This window comes from Takifugu flavidus, chromosome 10, assembly GCF_003711565.1.
Source record: "Takifugu flavidus isolate HTHZ2018 chromosome 10, ASM371156v2, whole genome shotgun sequence".
In the NCBI taxonomy this organism is placed as follows: domain Eukaryota; kingdom Metazoa; phylum Chordata; class Actinopteri; order Tetraodontiformes; family Tetraodontidae; genus Takifugu; species Takifugu flavidus.
In genome coordinates, this window is record NC_079529.1 from 13,970,983 (window position 1) to 13,991,157 (window position 20,175).

General features: G+C 44.2%; 2 protein-coding genes across 5 annotated transcripts; both read left to right on the forward strand.

Moving 5' to 3' along the window:
- The first annotated feature begins 917 nt into the window (after positions 1-917).
- oscp1b (organic solute carrier partner 1b) lies at positions 918-5,231 on the forward strand. Its single transcript, XM_057044982.1, has 9 exons — positions 918-1,165; positions 1,875-2,029; positions 2,355-2,522; positions 2,782-2,862; positions 2,948-3,051; positions 3,559-3,687; positions 3,910-4,119; positions 4,237-4,300; positions 4,403-5,231. The coding sequence occupies exons 1-9, from the start codon at positions 1,054-1,056 to the stop codon at positions 4,520-4,522; spliced, it is 1,143 nt and encodes a 380-aa protein (XP_056900962.1). The 5' UTR covers positions 918-1,053; the 3' UTR covers positions 4,523-5,231.
- Positions 5,232-6,900: 1,669 nt separating this feature from the next.
- Positions 6,901-19,871, forward strand: stk40 (serine/threonine kinase 40). 4 transcript variants are annotated; one of them, XM_057045203.1, is made up of 12 exons: positions 6,912-7,130; positions 8,375-8,480; positions 10,052-10,175; positions 10,602-10,687; positions 11,002-11,145; positions 11,966-12,190; positions 12,316-12,368; positions 14,870-14,985; positions 15,976-16,120; positions 16,287-16,410; positions 16,501-16,575; positions 16,674-19,871. In XM_057045203.1, exons 3-12 carry the CDS (start codon positions 10,061-10,063, stop codon positions 16,890-16,892), a joined length of 1,302 nt encoding a protein of 433 aa, XP_056901183.1. In that variant the 5' UTR covers positions 6,912-7,130; positions 8,375-8,480; positions 10,052-10,060; the 3' UTR covers positions 16,893-19,871. The 4 variants fall into 4 exon arrangements, with proteins under 4 accessions (XP_056901182.1, XP_056901183.1, XP_056901184.1 ...); XM_057045204.1 differs by lacking the exon at positions 8,375-8,480 and adding an exon at positions 9,252-9,298; XM_057045202.1 differs by lacking the exon at positions 8,375-8,480 and having other exon boundaries at positions 6,901-7,130.
- Positions 19,872-20,175: the final 304 nt, after the last annotated feature.

Here is a 20,175-nt window from a genome sequence, read left to right on the forward strand (position 1 = left end):
CAAATTTGAAAATCATACGTTGTTCTCTGAAATGAAAGCACAAAGGAAAGTAAATATTTAATACATTTAACAAATAAGGTAGGCTGGACTGTTTTGGGGGGGTTCACTTGCAATAGGATGAACCCTTGACCATCGAGGTACCTACCAGAGGGACCTGCAGGTGGCTGCAGAGTGCTGAATGGTAAAAGGATCGTATGAATGGCACTTTTGCAAATGTTTTATGACCGATCAATGTGCTTTAGAGTGTCTGGGATCGAACCAAGTGACCCCTCGACCAGCCCCACCAAATGCTCTTGGTCCCACCGAAACAGCCCCACATGCTGTCACACAGTGAGGAATTAACCTTTCACCTTACCACGTACAAAAATCCTGCTTTATGAACCAAAGACTTCGAAGTTATAGTCATCTAACTGCTTCCAGTCATCAGGTGTCCATTGGTTATGTGATGAAAAGCCTCTTTTTCTTATTTTGGGGTCTTAGCAACAGCTTTCTTGCCATCGAACCTTGAAATGCAAAGTCTCCTTTTCACAGTTATAACGGAGACTTCCTTACTGTGCTGTGAGCCTCACACAGGCTGTTGACTGTCAGACATCTGATTCTGTTGTGGCTTTGGGTCGGTTAGACCTTTTCCTGTCAGTTTCCCCCAGTTTCTAGGTGCCTTTTGATGGTGATGGTTGCGGGACTAACTGACTTACTTTACAGTTTCCATGGAGTGATCCATTTTTGGTACTTACCTTTGGAACATTTCAAGCTATTCATTGTACTTGAACTTAGAGCTTTTTCTCTTCTTTTAAAAGAATGTGTGTCAAATACCATGGTTAATTCACAATGAAGTCGAATCCGAGATTTCTTAAATACAGAAAATTAAGGCCCCGCCCACCTAGTGCGCATTGAGAATGACGAAACGCGTTCTGATTGGTTGTTCCTCTGGTGCCCTGGCAACCAGAAGAGACTCGCCTAAACAGACGCGTCCCCCTACTAATAGCATTTCAGCTAACTACATTGATTAGCTTCGTTCCGTTTTTTAAGTTTTTTATCGGCCCAAGCGCCACGATGTCCTCAAGAACCTTGCCTCTGTTATTCATCAACCTCGGCGGAGAAATGTTGTACATCTTAGACCAGCGGCTTCGAGCTCAAAACATCCCAGCCGACAAAGCTAAGAAAGGTAGCTAGCCCAGCAAGATCACAACACAAATTACTGGATGCATTGAAGCTAGCAGGTTATCCTGCCACGAAACAGGTTGATAAAAAATGACTGTGATAAAAATGTTGTAGCTTTTTGCTGAAATCGGCTTCAATTAAACACGGGTGACTTGTTTTGTAATTTCAAATCGTTTTTATTATCTTCTCAATGACAATTATAAATAAAACGCTCCATGGGGGTAGGAAATGTAACCTGTCATGGCGTTTTCTTTCACAATTCTGGGAGAAAATGGGATTTGGAGCTGGTGACCGATCATATTTTGCAATTCCATTTATCAATGAGCTTTCAACCAATTGTTCCATCTATGTATGTCCCTTTGGTTTATGGCGTTTCTACAATAGCCTCCTGGATAGACACCAACCGAAAAAGAGGTATTCTCAGAGTTTATCACTCCGGCCTAGAGAAAATTAGCAGAAAAACAGGTTCTTGCAGAATAATTGTGTGCTTTGGCTCTTTCTTGGTATATCATATCAGTACATGGCTTACAAACCTGGTTTATCCACCTTGTTTCTTATCCTTTAGACTACGACATGCTCTATCATACTGCTGCTTCCTAAAAAAGAGCACGCATAAAGAAAGCTTCATATATTTATACAAGCTAGGATGCTCCTGGGCTTAAATAAGGTGAATTTGATAAAACTTATTGAAACGTGGTCCTTTACCTTTGTAGTTATGAATGACATCATTACCACCATGTTCAACAAAAAGTTCCTTGAAGAGCTTTTCAAGCCCCAGGAGCTCTATTCTAAGAAGGCGCTGCGGACTGTGTTTGACCGGCTGGCCCACGCCTCCATCATGCGACTCAATCAAGCCAGCATGGACAAGGTGAGTTCATCCTGCATTCTATAGAGAAACAGAACCTTTAAAATGTAAACCTTATTTAGTTCACTTTTACATTAATTTGACTTTAAAATTGGCTTTGCTTCATCTTCATCTGCTTATTCAGGACTTGGTCAAAGAGGCACCAGTTATGCTGACTGATATCCTCTTAGTGGGGGAAAAGGGCTTAGATCGAAACTAGATCCACTTCACTTCTATAAAACAAGTAGTTCGATAAGTTGTGTTTTGTAACAGTGTTAAAAGAACACGACCAGTTTTGCCGACCGCAGTGTTGCAGTTTGAAGCCAGGCATGCCTGTCTCTCATTACAGCTCTATGACTTGATGACCATGGCGTTCAAGTATCAGGTGCTTCTCTGTCCCCGACCGAAGGACATTCTCCTCGTCTCATTCAACCACATGGATGCAATCAGAGACTTTGTCAAAGACACTCCCGCCATTCTCAACCAGGTCGATGAGACGTACCAACAGCTCATAGAGGTGGGTTCCATGAAGTGGAAAGGTGTTACTGCGTCCTCAGACAGACTGGTCCACAGGCCCTACTGCAGGCTGATCTGAACTGAGGATTAATCAAACAGAAATGTCTTTTTTATCTCACGCATACATCTTAAACAGTGGTTACTTGGTTACTAAAAGAGGTTACTTTAGTCTAGATACACAAGAGTGGACAAACCCCTGTACAGGACAGACAATGTCAGTCCGATTTCTGCATTATCGTCTGATCTGATTGGGTTTCCAGATGTATGCACCCATGACAAGCGGGGACTTTCAGTTGATTAGACAAACTCTCCTCATCTTCTTTCAGGACATGCATATCAGGGTGAGTTCTCTTCCATCCATCCTGTTCATACGGTTGTTTCTCCTTGCATTTTCCTCAGAGACTTGTCTGTTTTTTTGTCTACCAGGTGTCCATTTTCCTGAAGGACAAAGTTCAGAACTCCAATGGTCGCTTTGTGCTTCCAACTAGTGGTCCTGTGCCCTTTGGTACCCAAGTTCCTGGTACGATAAGGTAGCATATTAGAGTACCTTTACTTTTACACCAAAACAGTCCACCAGCGATTCTATGAAACAAGTTGTTTGGGTCATAAACTGTACCTTTTGTCTTCCTGACCTTTGACCTTTGTCATTGTCCATGTCCTGTAATCTGACTGTAAGATTAGCTGATCTGTCCTCACCTAATTGCATTAAAGTGCCAGCGTTTCCATTCTAAATTTAGGTGTCCGTAGCTTTAGTTTGGAAGAAACAGTACCAGGTTCTGTTTTGGATCGACATATATTTAAGACATTTATAAAATAGACATGTTATTTATATATTTTTTATCAATAATTAATCAACATTTCTTCATAAGAAGCCCTACTGGAAACAGTCCCACTGTCTATTTCTGTGTATTCCACTGTTCACTGTTGCTGCAGGACAGTTAAAGGATTGTTGGCCAAAGAATGAGTTCTATTTCGGAGGGATATAAAAAGTAAGCTAGTTTATCCTTCGCTTGTGATTTTTCATGCGCTGATTCCAGGTTGTTTAGTTGCTCTGGTGAAGAAGTGAGCAGACTGCAGTTCAGTAATGGAGGGAACTATTCTGTTGCTCTCCGGGAAGGTTCTTTTGAGATATTTGGAGACCGGGTCACCAAATTAGGCACAAACATGTGAGTTCAAATATAATGTGTTTCGGTTTATATAAATAACCTTGCAAAGACATATAAAGTCTGTGTTTTTTTCCTGTAATAGTCGTAATTCACTGATTCCATTCAATCTCATATTTTAAAATAATGGTCTGTGTACAGAACTAAGTTGATCTATGCTGATTTTGACATTCTCAAAGGTGCTGCCTGGACAAACGTGGTGCTTTGTTTTATTCTGTCTCTCAGGTACAGTGTGAGCCGCCCAGTGGAAACTCATATGTCAGGAACGACTAAAACTTCTGCTCAGCACACCAAGGTCAACACTGCTCCGAACCCTTTGGCCAAAGAGGAGTTGAACCTGTTGGCCAGGCTAATGGGAGGGTTAGAAGTTCAGAAACTGGGAAACGCAGACACCGACTTCCGACTCAACCTCTTTGCCAACGACAAGGAAGAAGAGTAAATAATCCTGTTTCTTTGTGTTTTAGGAAGCTGTATCGTCCGCAGGCACAAGCGCGTTTGTTAAATCAAACTATTGAAGTAACGGACAATTTCAAATGTGACTCTTTATCACAGAGAGGCATTATTATTGAGACCGGATGAGCTGTCATACGGAGTCATAAAGATTCAAGCAACAAAGGTAAAGTTTTTCCATCATCCTTACATGGTTGCTATTGTGCATTTGTGCACATTTTACTTGTTTTAATAATGGAATTGAGGGCTTTTTGATTTTGTCTTGTAGGACCAACAGGCCAGCGCTGAGCTTGCTAAAATCATGGGAGAGTTTACAGAGTCTGGGGATCAACCAGCCAGTGCCTGCAGCAAAGGAGATGACCTTCTGGCCATGATGGATGGTCTGTGACGTGGTTATCCCAGCAGAAAGGTCCCAGGAATCTGTTGTGCAGTACCAGCCAGGTATGCGACAGCGGCGGGCCACAAACCCTCCCTCTCTGCTGATATTGATAATTGTTACTCAGCTATCAGATGGCAAACTGTAACCTTTAGAAGGAATTTGGCGAGCCGAGGTGTGAGCCACAATGCACAGTAATAGCATGTTTTCTGCATCATGCCAGGACGTCAGTGTGTCGAACATTGTGTGTTGTAATAGCAAAGTATTTGTTAAACTCCATATCGCTTAAACAGGCTGACAACACACATTCCCATGTCTTAAAAGTCAAATCCCAGAACCTCAGTCCATTGTCCCAGGATTATTTCTGTATTTTAATGGGACAGCTATTAAATTTTACTGTGGCAGAATTGAATGAAATCCCAAGTGCTCTTTCTAAAGCGATTTCTCCAACTATTATTTTGCTCAGTGCTAAATCTTTATCACAATTTTGAAGTAATGTATGATAATGAAAACCAACTAGTAAGACATTTTCAGCCTGGGAATGTGCAAATTGTTAAGGATATTACTATAATGTAAATGGCTGTGATTATATGCATCCTTAAATATGTTTATTGTATTCCTTGTTTTAATGAAAATATAGTATATGTGTATAGGATTGTGCTTAATGTGGCTGTTTAATACAGAAAATGTAGAATTTTGTAATAAATATTTTTCTAAAATATATACGTTATTTTGATGTGTTTAAAGTTTAAACCTTTATCACCGGCGTACGTTGTGACGTAATGGTGTCTTAATGGCGGGAAACTGCCTAATTATTGTAGTGCAGACATTTAACGACAGGGGGCGGTGTTTGACTTGTTATAAGAACTTGTTATGTCCGGTCGACAGCTGACTATTTTCCCCTTAATGGTCCGAACAATTACACAACCAACGACGTTGTCTTCAGAAAATACACAGCATAACAAGCATACCAAAACACAATTTTAATAGATTTGCTATGAGGTTGTAGAATTTCTCACAGAGAATTATTATATTATTCTACCATATGTTCAATGTGTTCCATAATTAGACTTACATTATGGTGGAGGGCCAGCTGCTCTGGGTATATTTTTGTGCATCTCTGACTGCAGATGACTCGATGTGAGTCTATGTTGGAACAGTCTGCACTCCCCTGGTTAAAAAAATAACCCAAAACAAAACAGTGACACACACACATAAACATGGTGCATACCAGGCAGGAAAAACATGCTGAGACATTTCTCTGAATTGATCTGGGTGGAACAGCAGTCTAGTGAGGTCATTTCAATAATCATGTCAAAGCAGAGACAGGAAACACTACCACAGGGGTATTATCTGCAAAAGAAGGCAGACCTACCTGGCCGTTGGCTTGCATTGTTCATCACAGTCATCAAACTTCAGCAAATCAGTATGTAAAAAACAATTCAAAATTCTAAAACTATACATGTATTATCCGGCTGCAAGCAACAATAGCAGTATAATTGTAACTGAAAAGCAATGAATGTTATATTTGCAACAGTGGGGAAATTTACAAAGATACTCGCAACACTGTCAGGTGAAAAACACGTTTAGTTTTCTTAACCTTCCCTCAAAACTCGATCATATTTCTTTCACATACTCTGCAGTTCTCCTTATAATTCAGTTTCATCTTTGATGGATGTGGGTGGTTGAACCTCATGCACTTGGGTCATATGCTCTGCTGAGTTAAGGCAGTAGGACCAGACAGACTCAGAAATGGTTCTGCCATTTAGGTTGCCCTCTCTGTCTGTCAAACACGCCCACAGGTTTGAAAGTGGAAGCTGTGGGTGGTATTTCAATCAATGACTCTAAAGCACCATTGTTGGTCTTTGCAAAATGTCAAAACCTTGCAAACGAATGGGATTATTGAAGGATATCTTGTCATGAATGATTATTTAAAACGAATACCTGTGTTGTTTTAGAAGAATCTGATTTATAAATGCATTCTAGAGCTTCTTTGCAACTTTACACCCCAGAATCAAATGTCTAGGTATGAAGCTGCAATAACAAAAAGAGTCAATCATTGATTTTAATCCAAACTAAATCCTATTTGTGGTTCATATTTATTCACTGACGCTATAACTCCCGGCTTTTACTTTCAGACCATGACCGTAAACGCTTCTCGTGATCAAAGAATAAAAAGTGTTCTCTAAATTTTATTATGTTAAAAGAAAAAAAACCAACACTTGACTGCTTCTGATATTTCCCGTCAGACAACTATGACGTAATGTGTTTCAGTTTGCCATATTCATTATGCAGAGAATTTCATCATCGGTGCGCAACCATTTACCAGGACATGCCAGCGGCCGCTGCCATTGGCTCGCTGCGGCTGTCAATCAAATAAGTATGTGCGTCATTTCCGTTGTCAGGTGGCGTTGTCGCTGTGGAAAGATGCGATCAGCAAAGAGCGGAGGCTTTTCCTCTATTGCTCATTTCTGTAACAGAGGTTAAACAACCCTAAACCAGCCATCTGCGGTCTCGCCTCTTGGCACAAGAAGCTTTGGCTCTCCACCATAGCTTTTACCTGAGAAATGTCGACGCTGTAAGCTGAAAACGCAGAAATTACCCGGCAATTTGGCTCGAGGTAAGCGAGGTAGCGACTACGCTGCTGTGTGTTTTCCAGGCGAAGCTAGCCAGCTGTAACATTACTTTGTTTAAATGGCCTCCCGGCTGCCCGTCTCCTACGGCTTCGTTACAGCTAACGTCGCCGGCAACGCTGTTTGAAAGCCGTCGTGTTGACAGAAAACACTTGGGGAAGGAAGCGGCACCGTAGCTAGCGGCTGCTTTGTTTAGTTGGCACTTAACGCACAACTCCGCGTTGCGGCGGGTCCCCTTTTTCTTGTGCGCGGACAATCATCGCGTTTTGACGCTCTACGTTGGTACACGCATTCAGTGTTTGCTTTATGTTACGGAGATGTGTAGGGGACGTGAGCTTTTGTGTGTTGCTGGAGCCCGTGTGGTGTTTTCGACTCACGCCGTGCAGGGATCGGGCAGCCGCGGCTGCGGACACCTGACGACCGGAGCCGTGAGCTGGTTCTCAAGTGCGTTTACGTTAGTTCTAGTTAACACGCTTTTTTATGACACCAATCATTGGTTCCTAAAATTGGGACTGCAGAATGGCATGGAATAATAGTCTGGCATGTTTTTTTTTTCGTGATATCCGATCCGATGTTTACGAATCGGCGTTGTCATTGCAACAGTTTCGGTGATCACATGCTCGGCTCTTGTCTGGTGCAGGGCTGATTTACGAACAACCTTTGACTTGCTGTGCCCCCACCCTCCTCCCGACTTTTGATCTGCATCTGTCTCCCGTGGCATGATGGCGGAAGTTGTGCTGGCATGCACCGATGGTCTTAATGCGCCCTGGCTGTCTCCTTGTCCCTTGCACGTCTTCAGAGACCGTCCCCGCTACCTTCAAGTCAGGTCCCCCCCCCCCCCCCCCCACGCAGCGAGACATGAGGCAGAGTCACCGTGGGTAGATCTCGATATACCTTGTTTTGTTCTGATCCTATTTAAGGGTTGCTCATATTTTCGTGGGCACCAGCCGCGCACGTCTCTCCACTTTGCGCGATATGATTCACAGGCAGTATCTTTTCTCTGTGGTACAGTCAGAGGCGTTATTCTTGCCAGATCACTTGTGAAGATGATAGCTGACTGCTGTCATTGCCCTTGATGTCATGTAGGTCAGCATGCATTAGCTGGCTGCCTCGACCTTTGCCTTTTATGACCACCCTCTATTCAATTATTTGCAAGGATTTGCAACATGCTCCAATCTCTGATCTCATTCCCTCCATATCAATAATTAATATTTACATTTTCTCTTTAAAGCAAATGGACTTATATCGAGGGCTCCCCACCGCCACCACTTAAACCGCCGTAGCCTTCTGTATCTATAGGTGCTCTGGGGTTTGTAGCGGGGAGTTTTTCTGTGCTGGTGAGTTTCGGCTTCACAGTGTAAAATTAAGTGGTGCAAAAAGCTCATTTCAGTATCAAAAATTCGGCATTGGACTGCCACAAATTCTACTCAAACATAAGCCAGGATTTTGCACACATACATTTATATATTTACAGTATATATGTAATATTAAACTTGCTGCAAGGGTGACCCACACAAACACAGTGTAGCTAATTACACCAGCATAATCATTTCACCTAAAGGCAGAAAAGAATTACGGGCAGAATGCTGAACGTCGACTCCGGTAATTGAGACAGTTACAGTTGGCGGTGTGACTTTGTGTCCCAGAATGTTGTCAGAAAACCTCAGCTCACCAGACGCGGTGGCTCATGGCGAGTAGAAATAGAGCCGGACGGGGGGAGAAACATGATGACACTGTCTGGTATCACAGAATCGCCCTCACAGAATAACCCTCACAGAACGGACAGATCTTCCGAGCATGTAACTAAGCGCCAGCCCAGGAATGCCAGATAGCGAGAGGCACATGCTTAGCCTGAACCTGGAAGATGGCGTTTTTGATCATAAATACGCTCGTTCTTCACACAAATACTTATGTGCCGTTTCCTTAATGATCAAGTTACCTTTCCTGCCCACCTTAGTGAGGATATGTGTGTATGTTTGTCACAAGAAAAGGACCATTTCCCCGTGTCATCATGCATGCGTAGCGTATATCGGCCAATGTCCACTGGAAACGGCGTGCAGCAGGCTGAGTCACTCCTCTCAGTTCATGGCTTTACTTCCCTGTTCCAGGAAACAGATGGAGTTTCATCACACTGGAAGTCTGGAACTCTGAATCGGTAAACAAAGCATACCTCGTAGGTTCTGGATTCTGGGCGGCGTTTAAAGTCAGTTTTACTACAAGCGGTGTGTCAGAGTGTGTCACTGTCATTCTCCGCTTTATTGTTCTAGTGCAAAGGCTTGGCATCTTTGGTTTAAAGGGCATGCGTGTTCGAACAAGGCGGAAACAGAGGAAGGTCTGTGCGGTTAAAGAGGCTGTCCAGATTTTGAGATAAAATGTGCAGATTAAGTGCGGCACGATTTTCTAAACCCTTATATACTGCCAGAGGAAAAGCTAAAACTGACTTTATTTCATTGCCAAGATGGCGCAGATGTGTTATAGCATTTTGTTAAAATGTAAGAACGTGTCTTTGGCATCAAATTTAAATGAAAACGTCGACTACTTAAATTGCAGATTGGAGGACATTTGCATTGGCTGTTGGGATTGAATGTGAGGTGTCACCCTTGACACCAGCAGCCATTACTGTGGATGAGCTGTAATGGGCCCACATTCACACCGAGGTGTTGCTAAATGTGGAGGCGGTATATCTAAACAAGACGAGGAGGAGCTGCCCTAAAATTTACCTCCTTTGGCTTCTGTTCACTAATCAGTTCCCTCTTAACATACCAGTAAACAGCGGTGAAGCTCTCCGCATTTGTTTTTGTTTAAACAGCTGATCTTAAATCACAGATTACCGATGGTAGATTTTTTTTTCTCTTGTAGGTGTCAGGGAATGTTTATTCCGTATACTAATCCTATGTTTTTCCACCAGTCCTGCAGTATGTCCAAGAGACGTCTATCGGAGAGAGGGTCTGGAGAAACATCGGGCAGGGCTAGCAGGCAGTGTCCGGGGATATCTGGTAATAATGCCAAGAGAGCTGGACCCTTCATCCTCGGTAAGGAATGGGTTTTCTTTACCTCTTTTGTTTAAAACTGCCAGTAGAATCTGTCTTTTTAGCCCAAACGCATGCATATAGCAGACTTTTGGCAATGTTTCGCAAAGAAGAATGCAAGTTGAGGGGTGTGTGTTCATGCCTCGGTAAAGAATGTGAGGAATTCTTCTGGTCCCTATGATATTGAGCAGATAGGTCGGAGTTTGTATTAATGGACGGTCCTTCCCTTCATCTGTATTTTACCCTCTATTTTTCTAAATTTGGACGTATTTAAACTGCACAAGTCCTATAATTGTTTGCACTGCCGAGTGCCAAAGAAAACATCACACCAGGGGTGTTAATGGATCTGTGCATATGCTGACCCTTGAGTTTAAGAGCACACACTTTTGCCTTTTGGTCACGCAGCTGTCGCATTTCTTAACCTCGCAGGGCCTCGCCTGGGCAACTCACCAGTGCCCAGCATAGTGCAGTGTCTGGCCAGAAAGGATGGCACGGATGACTTTTACCAACTTAAAGTAAGTTCTTTTTCTTTATGTCTTTCTTAAAAGAAAAGCACCAGAACCAGACTGCCATGAAAACAGAGCCATAGCATTCAAAACAACATCGAATATTATTATTGGGATATTATTTACGTTACACAATGCAAATAATATCAAGTAAGTTGATTTAAAAAGCTTTCAGAGAACTACTGAGGATCCATCATGAATGTCTCAGCTTTTAAAGAAAGTAAATGTACAGCAGTGGGGGGGGGGGTGCATATAACTCGATGTCTCCGGCTGCAGTGTCATTGTCATGTAAGTGATTTGAGGCTTTCTGGTGTTTGCGTTAGATCCTGACGCTGGAAGAACGTGTGGACTGTGCTGGAGAGACTCAGGAAGAGCGGCAGGGGAAGATGCTGCTGCATACAGAGTACTCCCTCCTTTCTCTGCTGCACAACCAGGATGGAGTGGTTCACCACCATGGTCTCTTCCAGGTACACAAGACCCCTTAATCTTTCAGCCACATGTGACATCACTTGTTTTTTTTGTCTTGCTGTTTATGTAGAATTCTTTAGCTACGGACCTGACATATGGGAATTGCCAGAATACCAGCACTTTCTTATCTCAGTCAAAGCCGTACTAAGCCAGCATTAGTCTAGGCAGCCTCGTGACCCTGCCAAAGGATAAAGCTGGAGATGATGGATGGATTGATAGTCTAGCCAGCTTCCTGAATTTTATCTATCGGGGCTTCAGCACAGAAAGAGGGGGGTGTTTTAAAAACCCAAGGTAGCTACACTCCAGTCTTATCCACTCCGAATAGCTACATACCAACACCCACCTTTTCCTTTTCAGTCCCCTACTTAGTGTTTATTGCACTTTGCTTCTTTCTTAGAATAGCAGTATTGAACCATTCGCTCTGGTTCAATGAGGCTTGCATATTGATTAGATTATTGTAGAGCACCCCTGTTTGGGGAAACCAGATGATGTATTGTTGCAGATGTGCTGAACGCATATACTATAGAAAGATCACTTGGCCTTCACATGAAAGCAATGGAACGACCTTTGACCTTCACCAACCAAGTCTGTTGTGACAGAGGATGTGTCTTGTTGACTTTGGCTAAATTAAAGGATGATAATTGTGTCTGTCCTGCTGGAACCGTTCTCTGAGCTAATCAATCTCTGCTTGTCCTGTAATCCTGTGACATTGATGCATTCCTTTACTGGCTCCTGAATTCAGGCGTAATGACAGTAATGGAGATCCAAGTCTGCTCAAAAGTGACTAAGATCTGCAACGCTTGTTTTCTTGGTCGCCAGGACCGAGCCTATGAAATAGTGGAGGACATGGAGTCTAACAAAGTGCGCAAGATGAAGAAACGAATCTGCCTGGTGCTGGACTGCCTCTGTGCTCACGACTTCAGCGACAAGACCGCCGATCTAATTAACCTGCAGCATTACGTCATCAAGGAGAAGAGACTGAGCGAGCGGGAGGCCATTGTCATCTTCTACGACGTAGTGCGCGTGGTGGAGGCTCTTCATAAGGTCGGCATCAAAGTTCCACTTCTTGATCAATCATGGGAGATGATTTGAGCTCCTAAGTCTTCATTATTTGACCACTGATTTAATAAGAAAGGTCAGGTCCAATATTATTGTCTCTCCATCTGCAGAAAAACATTGTGCACAGAGATCTGAAGCTGGGAAACATGGTGCTAAATAAACGGTAAGTACTCCCGAGCTTTACTAATTATACCAGGTCGGTTATTTTAGCTTGCCAGCAAGTCCTCCGCTTTCAGGTCACACACGTGAAAGGAGTCATCAGGTTGTATCCAGCATGTGTTCGAAAATCTCTCAAGACGGAGTGCTCATTCTGAGAGTGTGAGCCACAAGTTCTTTTTCTCGAAACCTTAGTGAGTAGATTTTTGGAGACTGGGTGAAATTTGCTTTAGCAAATGCTACCTCTGTAAATGCTTAGTGGAGGGGCAGTAATGGTGCTGAATGATCCGGCTGCTGCAGCTCCCCAGGAGCTCAGCAGCACGATACAGAGTAGAGAATGGAAAACTACTAGGCTGCAAAGCCTTCTGAGTCCCGTGATGCTGTTGATTTTGGCTGCTGCTTCCTTCTTAATGTGCATCTGTTCCAGATGATTCAGAAAACATTTGCATTAGATGGAATTAATCGTGCAGGAGTATCAATAATCACCACATCGTCGCAACCAAAGGGGCTTGCGTCACACCTGGGGTGTAATCCCACCTTTCAACCACCACTCATGCACGATGAGCACGTCTGAGTACGCTCAATGAGGCGTAACGATGGCGGCTCGGTTCTCCGCCACCCGTGCTCTGGCACCGGAGCCAGTTTATTTGGATAGATGGTTAAAACAGGAGAGTGTTTTGGCCAGAGGAGCACGGCTGTGAGGAGCAGACAGGCAGTACTCTGCATCCACGCTGGAGACTAGGGAGAGGCTTGCCAAAGGCCTCATAGCTCTGAGCTGACTCACCACAGTGCGTGACACACACAGAGGTATCTGTTAGATTTTTTTTTCTTATTTACATTCCACATTGTTTTCTGTACTTTGTGTATGCCTATTTACTTGCTTGGGTTCCTTGTTTGCATTGATCCCATTGTCATGTCCCCGTTTCTCTCCCATTTCCTTTTTGCATCATGCTTTGGATGGGCATTAATATGCAACATTATGGAAATGAAAGGACGTGATTGTTTTAGGCGCATCACGACTGCTTGATACGTCTCTCAGAAATGCACCCGGGCCGTCAACAAGGCCAGCAGTTTGAGCAAGGATGTGATTTCCTGTTGCGGAGCCAGCAGTTATGAAAGCAGGATGTCATAAATCAATCTGTGAGGTCTTTCACCTTTTTATGTCTATCATTCTCTCTTAAAATATCATTGCCTTTAGTTTCTTTCTGGATCTGCTCCTGTTGGATTACATCACGGTCTTGGCTCAAGAAGTGACGGGTAAAAAAAGATCTCACTGGAATTACATTATCTATTTTCAGATTGCTGCTCGATTGTTACAGCAATAATAGATGAGGGAGGTCTTCGGCTGTCCCCGTTTCCTTTAAATTGTTCGCATACAAGAAAACGGAACACATTTGTCCCACACTTCACCCCCTTTCTCATCAGCTGGTGAACTGTCAGAATGAAGGGTGGGGGTGTTGAGGTTTCTGGTTTGCCTGATTTATCTGTGGTCACAGGAGCAGGAAGTGTCACTGGCATGGGTTCTCTTTAGTCCTCAGGGACCCTTGTCCCGTGATGCAAACACCCAATTTGATTAACCAAGTCTCCGGTACCAGAATAGCAGCGTGGGTCGTGGTGCACAAACAAAAGCACAGACTCCTTCATAAAGGAAGCTTTTATGTAAATGGTTCTTGGCGCTGTGGTTCTCTGCCAGATACAGGGCAACTGCGTGGATGTGGACACTGGAATCACATAACAGGCTGGAAATGATGTGAACTGCATGTTCTGAAGGAAACTTGAGATTCAAGCATTTAGTGGAAAATTGAGTGCCTGACAGGAATTGAATCCAGACACTGTAATTGGAGCCGAGAGTGTGAGACGGAGCAGGGTGTGAAAGTGAGAGAGGATTGGGGAAGCTGTTGACCTCAGACGATTTAGAAAGCGGATGTGGGTGAGAAGCATGATGTTGGGAGGACCGCGGACATGGACCGTGGCTCGTGCGTCCTCGTGATTGAGAGCATTTTGTGTGTTTGTCGTGTCACCGAAGGAGGGGGGGTTGCGTGGGTGCACTTGAACTTGCATGTTGTGTACATAGTTGAAATGTTCTTGAGCCTATTGCCGCGCAACCTGAGTCATCAAGACAATTATACCCAACCACAACTTGACTCATATGTTTGTCAAATAGCAGCTTATTATTTCATCCTTTCTGCTAAAAAAGCATTGCAGCTCAATGGAAAAGAGGGTTTAAAGAGTTCAAAGCATTACCTCTGAGATTTGGAGTTCACTGCACACGAAGACAACATTTATGCTAATGAAGAAGATTGAAGATTACACTTTTCTAATGTAGCTTTAATCTTACAAACGCTAGATCACTAAGCACCCCGAAAGGAACGGTAAATCTTTACATTACAAACGTGCTTCTGTTAAGTTCTGTATTTAGTTGTGTTAGGTGATCTAATGCATGGTTGGGGTTGGAGTCAGAGTACACTACGCAGGAATTAACAAGGTGTGTTGTTTGTGTGCACCCAGGACTCACCGGATTACCATCACAAACTTCTGCCTGGGAAAACACCTGGTGAGCGAGGACGACCTGCTGAAAGACCAGAGAGGAAGTCCTGCCTACATCAGCCCTGATGTCCTCAGTGGTGAGCGAAAAGAAGCTGAACTTCATGTGCAACGGCCACGGTTCCAGGCGTTGTGTCATGTTATTGTGACGTTCGGGTCGCCTACTGGTCTGTTTTTGTCTGTTCCTTCTTTGTGGTCACTGCAGTTAGACTTTTGCAAAGATGTCCCTTGTAAAATGTGGTCCAGACTGGATCATTATATTCTTTCAGAAGAGCAGTCCAGCTGCCAGACTAATTTATCAGTTGGTATCATTACATAAGTAAGCAAGTATTAAACTGTTGAAAAAGTCTTTGCATAGTCGCTCTGACATTGCATATTACTCTGCAGAGAAAACTATTTTCCTCTTTTGTGTGAGACATTTCCTTTGTCTGGTACTCTTCAGTCCTCATGTTAATGTCACTGTACGCACCCTAAATGCATGCGTGTTTTATAAAAGATCCTTGAATCTGTAAAATAAGAATCCAGCTCTCCAAGGCTGAACAGGTTGCAAAGCGTCCAACAACTCGCCCGTGTCTGTAGATGAAACCAGGGCTCGTACATCAGCATAACGTGACAGACGCACAATTAAATGGAGCTACAGTGACTCACGCAGTGGTGACTCACTGGAGGGAAACTACTCCCATCCACCCCCTTCCCCCCATCCCTCCCCTCCCTCTCCTGCCTGTGTGTCACAAGCTTTAACATAATTGTCTCCTCCTGTTGCTACTGCCTGCCGAGCAGTAACCCACGTACCCGACCCTCACCAGCTCCACTGCATTTAATACAGATAATAATTTGCTGGCTTTAATGTGCAGCGCGCTGTCGGTCCCTTTGAGTGCTAAAATAACAGTCATTCTCTTTGTTTACTCGCCTTATTAATCATTTTAGTGGTTGCCATGAATAGCACCTTGAACAGTTCGGCGAGTTCCAAAGAAGACATCATAATTCCGCAACCTAATTCATTTAATTTCGGTCTCCGTCAACACCAGTGCAATCATTTTGTAATGCCAGATCTTATTTTCTGCTTCCAGGGCGGCCGTATCGAGGCAAACCCAGTGACATGTGGGCTCTCGGTGTGGTCCTGTTCACCATGTTGTATGGACAGTTTCCCTTTTATGACAGCATACCTCAAGAACTCTTCCGTAAGATCAAGGCAGCCGAGTACTCCATCCCAGAGTGAGTGTGGAGTCCTGGAAATTCAAATTTAGAATTAATTAAAAAAAAAAAACACACACACAATCTGTCAAAATCAGTCTGCATTCTGTTGTGTAACCTTTGATGCACCTTGTGTGGCTAATAATGTTTTCTCATGTGTTTTGCCCCCCCCACCCCACCCTCTCAGAGACGGTCGTGTGTCTGAGAACACGGTGTGCCTCATTCGAAAGCTTCTGGTGTTGGACCCTCAGCAAAGGCTCACCGCAGGAGAAGTGCTGGGCTCTCTCAGCGTCATCATTGCCTCTTGGCAAGTGCTCCCTCTGCCGGATCTCTTTGGAATTACCCCGCCTCGCCATCGTTATTAACCATTACCCGTGTTGTCTTTTCCCGATCGCAGGCAGTCTGTTTCCTCTTTGAGTGGCCCCCTGCAAGTGGTGCCAGACATCGATGATCAAGTCAATCATCCTGAACAAGAGGTAAAATACATCTCGTCATTATTATGGAAGCGATCTAGCGAACCTGCGTGTTTTGATGACCGTTACAGCCCGCTGAAGAGAACGTTTTCTACCCTCAGGTTAAGTCGATAGAAGAGTCGTCACAGTACGAGTTTGAGAACTACATGCGTCAGCAGTTACTGCTGGCTGAAGAGAAAAACACTATCCACGAGGCCAAGAGCTTTCTCACCAACCGCCAGTTCGGTAGCATCCCTCCTGTACGGCGTCTGGGTCATGACGCCCAGCCGGTCAGTCCACTCGACGCTGCGATCCTGGCACAACGTTTCCTCCGCAAATAGGCTGAAACCCAGCAGACTGAGCCTCTCTGAGCTCCCCGGGAGCCGTCGGAGTCCTGCGAAGCCCAGAGAGGACCGACGACGTTGAAGCCCACACCTGAACTCACAAGCAGGGCCCCTAAACACTTCCAGGGTGCCCGCAGCCCCGTTCATAGGTGCACTTTGTGTTAGGCATCCACACGAGGAGGAAACGAGAACAAAAGTACAATTTCGAATGTCCCTCCTCGCGTCCTGAACATCCAGTGAAACATTGAAAGCCATGGAGGAAGATCTGCACCAAAGGTCCCTTCCCTCAGGTCACCAACAGTCAGATCTCACTGTGTAACCAGCCCGGTGGCACCGTCACACGTGGAGCGAACCCAAAGCTCCGCCTGAAGCTCGTTCATCCCGCCCCTCTTCCTCTTTTGAGGATCAGTTTCCCTCTCATCTCTGAATCCACTGAGCAATACAGGATTGGAATCATGTAGCACCCCTTCCCCCGACACGCGGGTGACGGTATCGCCTCGTCTCCGATCTCCTGTTCTCAGACGTCACTTCTGTGTACCTCCATTCCCCCCCCTCCTACCGTTTTCCTTCCTGATCAATTATCTGGTCCTGTCTGGTGACTTCAGATCAATCTACCTCTCCGTCTCTCCTCTCCGTCGGTAAACCATGCTCACTGTTCTGAGACAAGGGATTGTAATAAGAGTCTCGATGCCACCAGTTAGAAAGCATTAATCGTTGTATCTCTCAAAGTCACGATGCTTTGGAGCCTTTCATTGGTTTCAAAACACACAAAAAATCCGAATAAGCTTTTAAATCACATTTACTTCAGTAAGTAGCATTTTTGATTGAAGATCGAGAATATCAAGGAGTGCGTACACGAGTCCTTTGATATTTGCTGAGTGCATTGTCTCCCGCTTTTGCCCATCCCTGTGGAAATCTATTTTTATCATCTAGGCAGCTAGTGTGAGGTACCTGGATGTCCCAAAGCCAAGAACTGAATGGGGTAAACTGTTGGCTCCGCTCTGCCAAGGCACGTCAATGCTAACACTTGTGCAGCGCCCTTACAGTAAACACCAGGCACTGTAACATTTAGCCAAAAATGATGTCTTTAAATGACTCAAAGCCAAGAAAACCGGTAACCACAGTCTCATTCAGAATCCAACGGCTTCCAGGTAGTCCTACTTCCCCATTTATCTGTACCAGGACAGGTCCCAGGACAGGTTCTCGTCAGTATGAATGTGAACTGGCATTATATGCTGATACATCTGCAGTATCTCTGAGTGTGTGTGTGTGTGTGTGGGTGTGTGTGTGTGTGTTTGAAAACAAGAGTCTGCAGAGCTGTGGAGCAGTCGACTCTCTGATGCTCTCGGACCCTCTAAGCTAGCCTCCGGGCATCGCGTCCTGTTCTCTGGCCTGCACCTGCTGCAGACACTGTGAAACCCAGAGCAGGCTGTTCCCAGATGGGCTTGATCGAATGTCCATACAACGTCACGAATGCTTTCTTGTGACTGGAAACTGCCACAAATCTGTTGTCATCCTTACGATCTCTTTCTAGCTCGTCTTATACATGCTCATTATCTGGCAGAGGTAGCTCTCCGTGCAGAGGCTAGCTTGTGGCTGTAATCAATACTGTAATCTTTTGGAGAAATACGGACTCGCCGGTTTTAAGTTGCTGGGTCTTCTTGGCTGTTAATGTTCTTATTTAATCAAAAGCTTTCTTCACACTATTTTAAGCTACTAACCAGTGACTGTTAAAGCATTTGTACACTGCGACTTGACTTTGGTACCTGCTTTAGGCTGTTTTTCTATTCTAATTGTTTTCTATTTATATTTGAAATTGCATGAACATAAGCGCTGGATTATTTTTAGATGTCTTTGCATCTTTTTCTTTGATTTTAATTTTTTTTTCTCCCCGGGTTAAATTTTATTTATTTCCTCGCGCCACCCTCCCCTCAACGCCCCGTTCACCCAGACGTCCTTGGTAGCCTTTGCATATTTGAACCCTTCCAGCCACATTCAGGAGGGTCACAGCTCTCTTTTTGGGGATTTGCCTCTTCGCCCATTTCTTTCCATTGTTACCTTAAGCTACACTAATAACAAGACTGACTTTTTTGTTCTATTTTTATCATGTAAGACAAGATGCTACCCGCTTGTTATCTTTCTTGTTTTTAAGAATCTTGAAACTCCTCATCGAGGCTGCGTTCTCCAGTCCGTGTCTAAAACCAACCATCACGACTTCCCACCGAGCTACAACCCCGACGTGCATTAGGGGCCACGGGGGCCACGCTGTCTAAAGAAAGAATCCTCTTTCTGCCACAATGTGAATCCCACGGTCATACGACAGTATTGCAGTAGCCTCAATTACTCATCCGAACTTTGTAGCTCTTTTCTGAATGCTGACGTCAAATTTTGGCATTTAAAATGTGTCGAGCCTTCTTCCATGACACTATTGGAATAGCTGGCGACTACAGCTTCAACAGACCCCCCCTCGCATTAAAGTGTTTTGCGTTTTTAGCTCGCGATTTTGCTCCACAGTCGATGTGCTCTTGTTTTCTCTCGAAGCAGACATGTTCTAGTGGAGTTCATGGTGGATTGAACAGCATGACAATAGTGAGGTTAAACATGTGACTGTTGCATGATAGTGAACTTGCCAGCTGACAATTTGAAGATAATTCATTCTTTGGGTCCTACAGGAAGCTATGCTTTTTTTTTTCTCCCCCACTTTTTATTTTTTTACCCTGCACAGTCCTTATTCCCAAGTGTGTAACCAATATCTTGCTGACTGTTTCAACTGGAAACTGTAGGACATGAAATGTGGTGTAGTTTAACCCCAATGGGATAATGTGTTGTAAGCTGCTTGGACAGTCATGGGCATCTAGACAGAGACAACTGCATAACTGTACAGATGAAATACACGTTTGTATAAAAAGCATATTTTTCTACGTCATCAAATCTCTACATGCATGTCAGCAATAAACTTTGATATGGAAACGAGAATATTTCTGGTGTAGTTCCACTTCTTGCCGACAGGAGGCAGGCCTTACCTTGTGAAAGGTTCCACTGAATGTTTCTTTGATGTTATTCCCTACATTTCTCCGGCGGGGGACATTAAAATCATAGGAATGGTCTGTACGCTAATTCCAGCCTGTTTTTTTTAATTTTAATTTTTTTTAAAATCTGTGGACGCCACCGGGACGAAGAATGAACAGAATATGCAGCAAGTTGGTTTTTGGACGAGGCAGAGGGAGGTCTGCTCAAACAGGAAGCCACAGGAGCCCGTGGTGGGCTGCAATGTTGTTTC

What these genes read in the sequence shown, in the direction of transcription:
- stk40 (XM_057045202.1), top strand. Translation starts at nt 10,061, where the DNA reads ATGTCCAAGAGACGTCTATCGGAGAGAGGGTCTGGAGAAACATCGGGC. An exon ending in AACATGGTGCTAAATAAACG is followed by an intron (nt 12,369 to 14,869) that starts GTAAGTACTCCC and finishes GTGTGCACCCAG; the next exon opens with GACTCACCGGATTACCATCA. An exon ending in CAGCCCTGATGTCCTCAGTG is followed by an intron (nt 14,986 to 15,975) that starts GTGAGCGAAAAG and finishes TTCTGCTTCCAG; the next exon opens with GGCGGCCGTATCGAGGCAAA.
- oscp1b (XM_057044982.1), top strand. Translation starts at nt 1,054, where the DNA reads ATGTCCTCAAGAACCTTGCCTCTGTTATTCATCAACCTCGGCGGAGAA. An exon ending in AGCCGACAAAGCTAAGAAAG is followed by an intron (nt 1,166 to 1,874) that starts GTAGCTAGCCCA and finishes TTACCTTTGTAG; the next exon opens with TTATGAATGACATCATTACC. An exon ending in TTCAGGACATGCATATCAGG is followed by an intron (nt 2,863 to 2,947) that starts GTGAGTTCTCTT and finishes TTTGTCTACCAG; the next exon opens with GTGTCCATTTTCCTGAAGGA.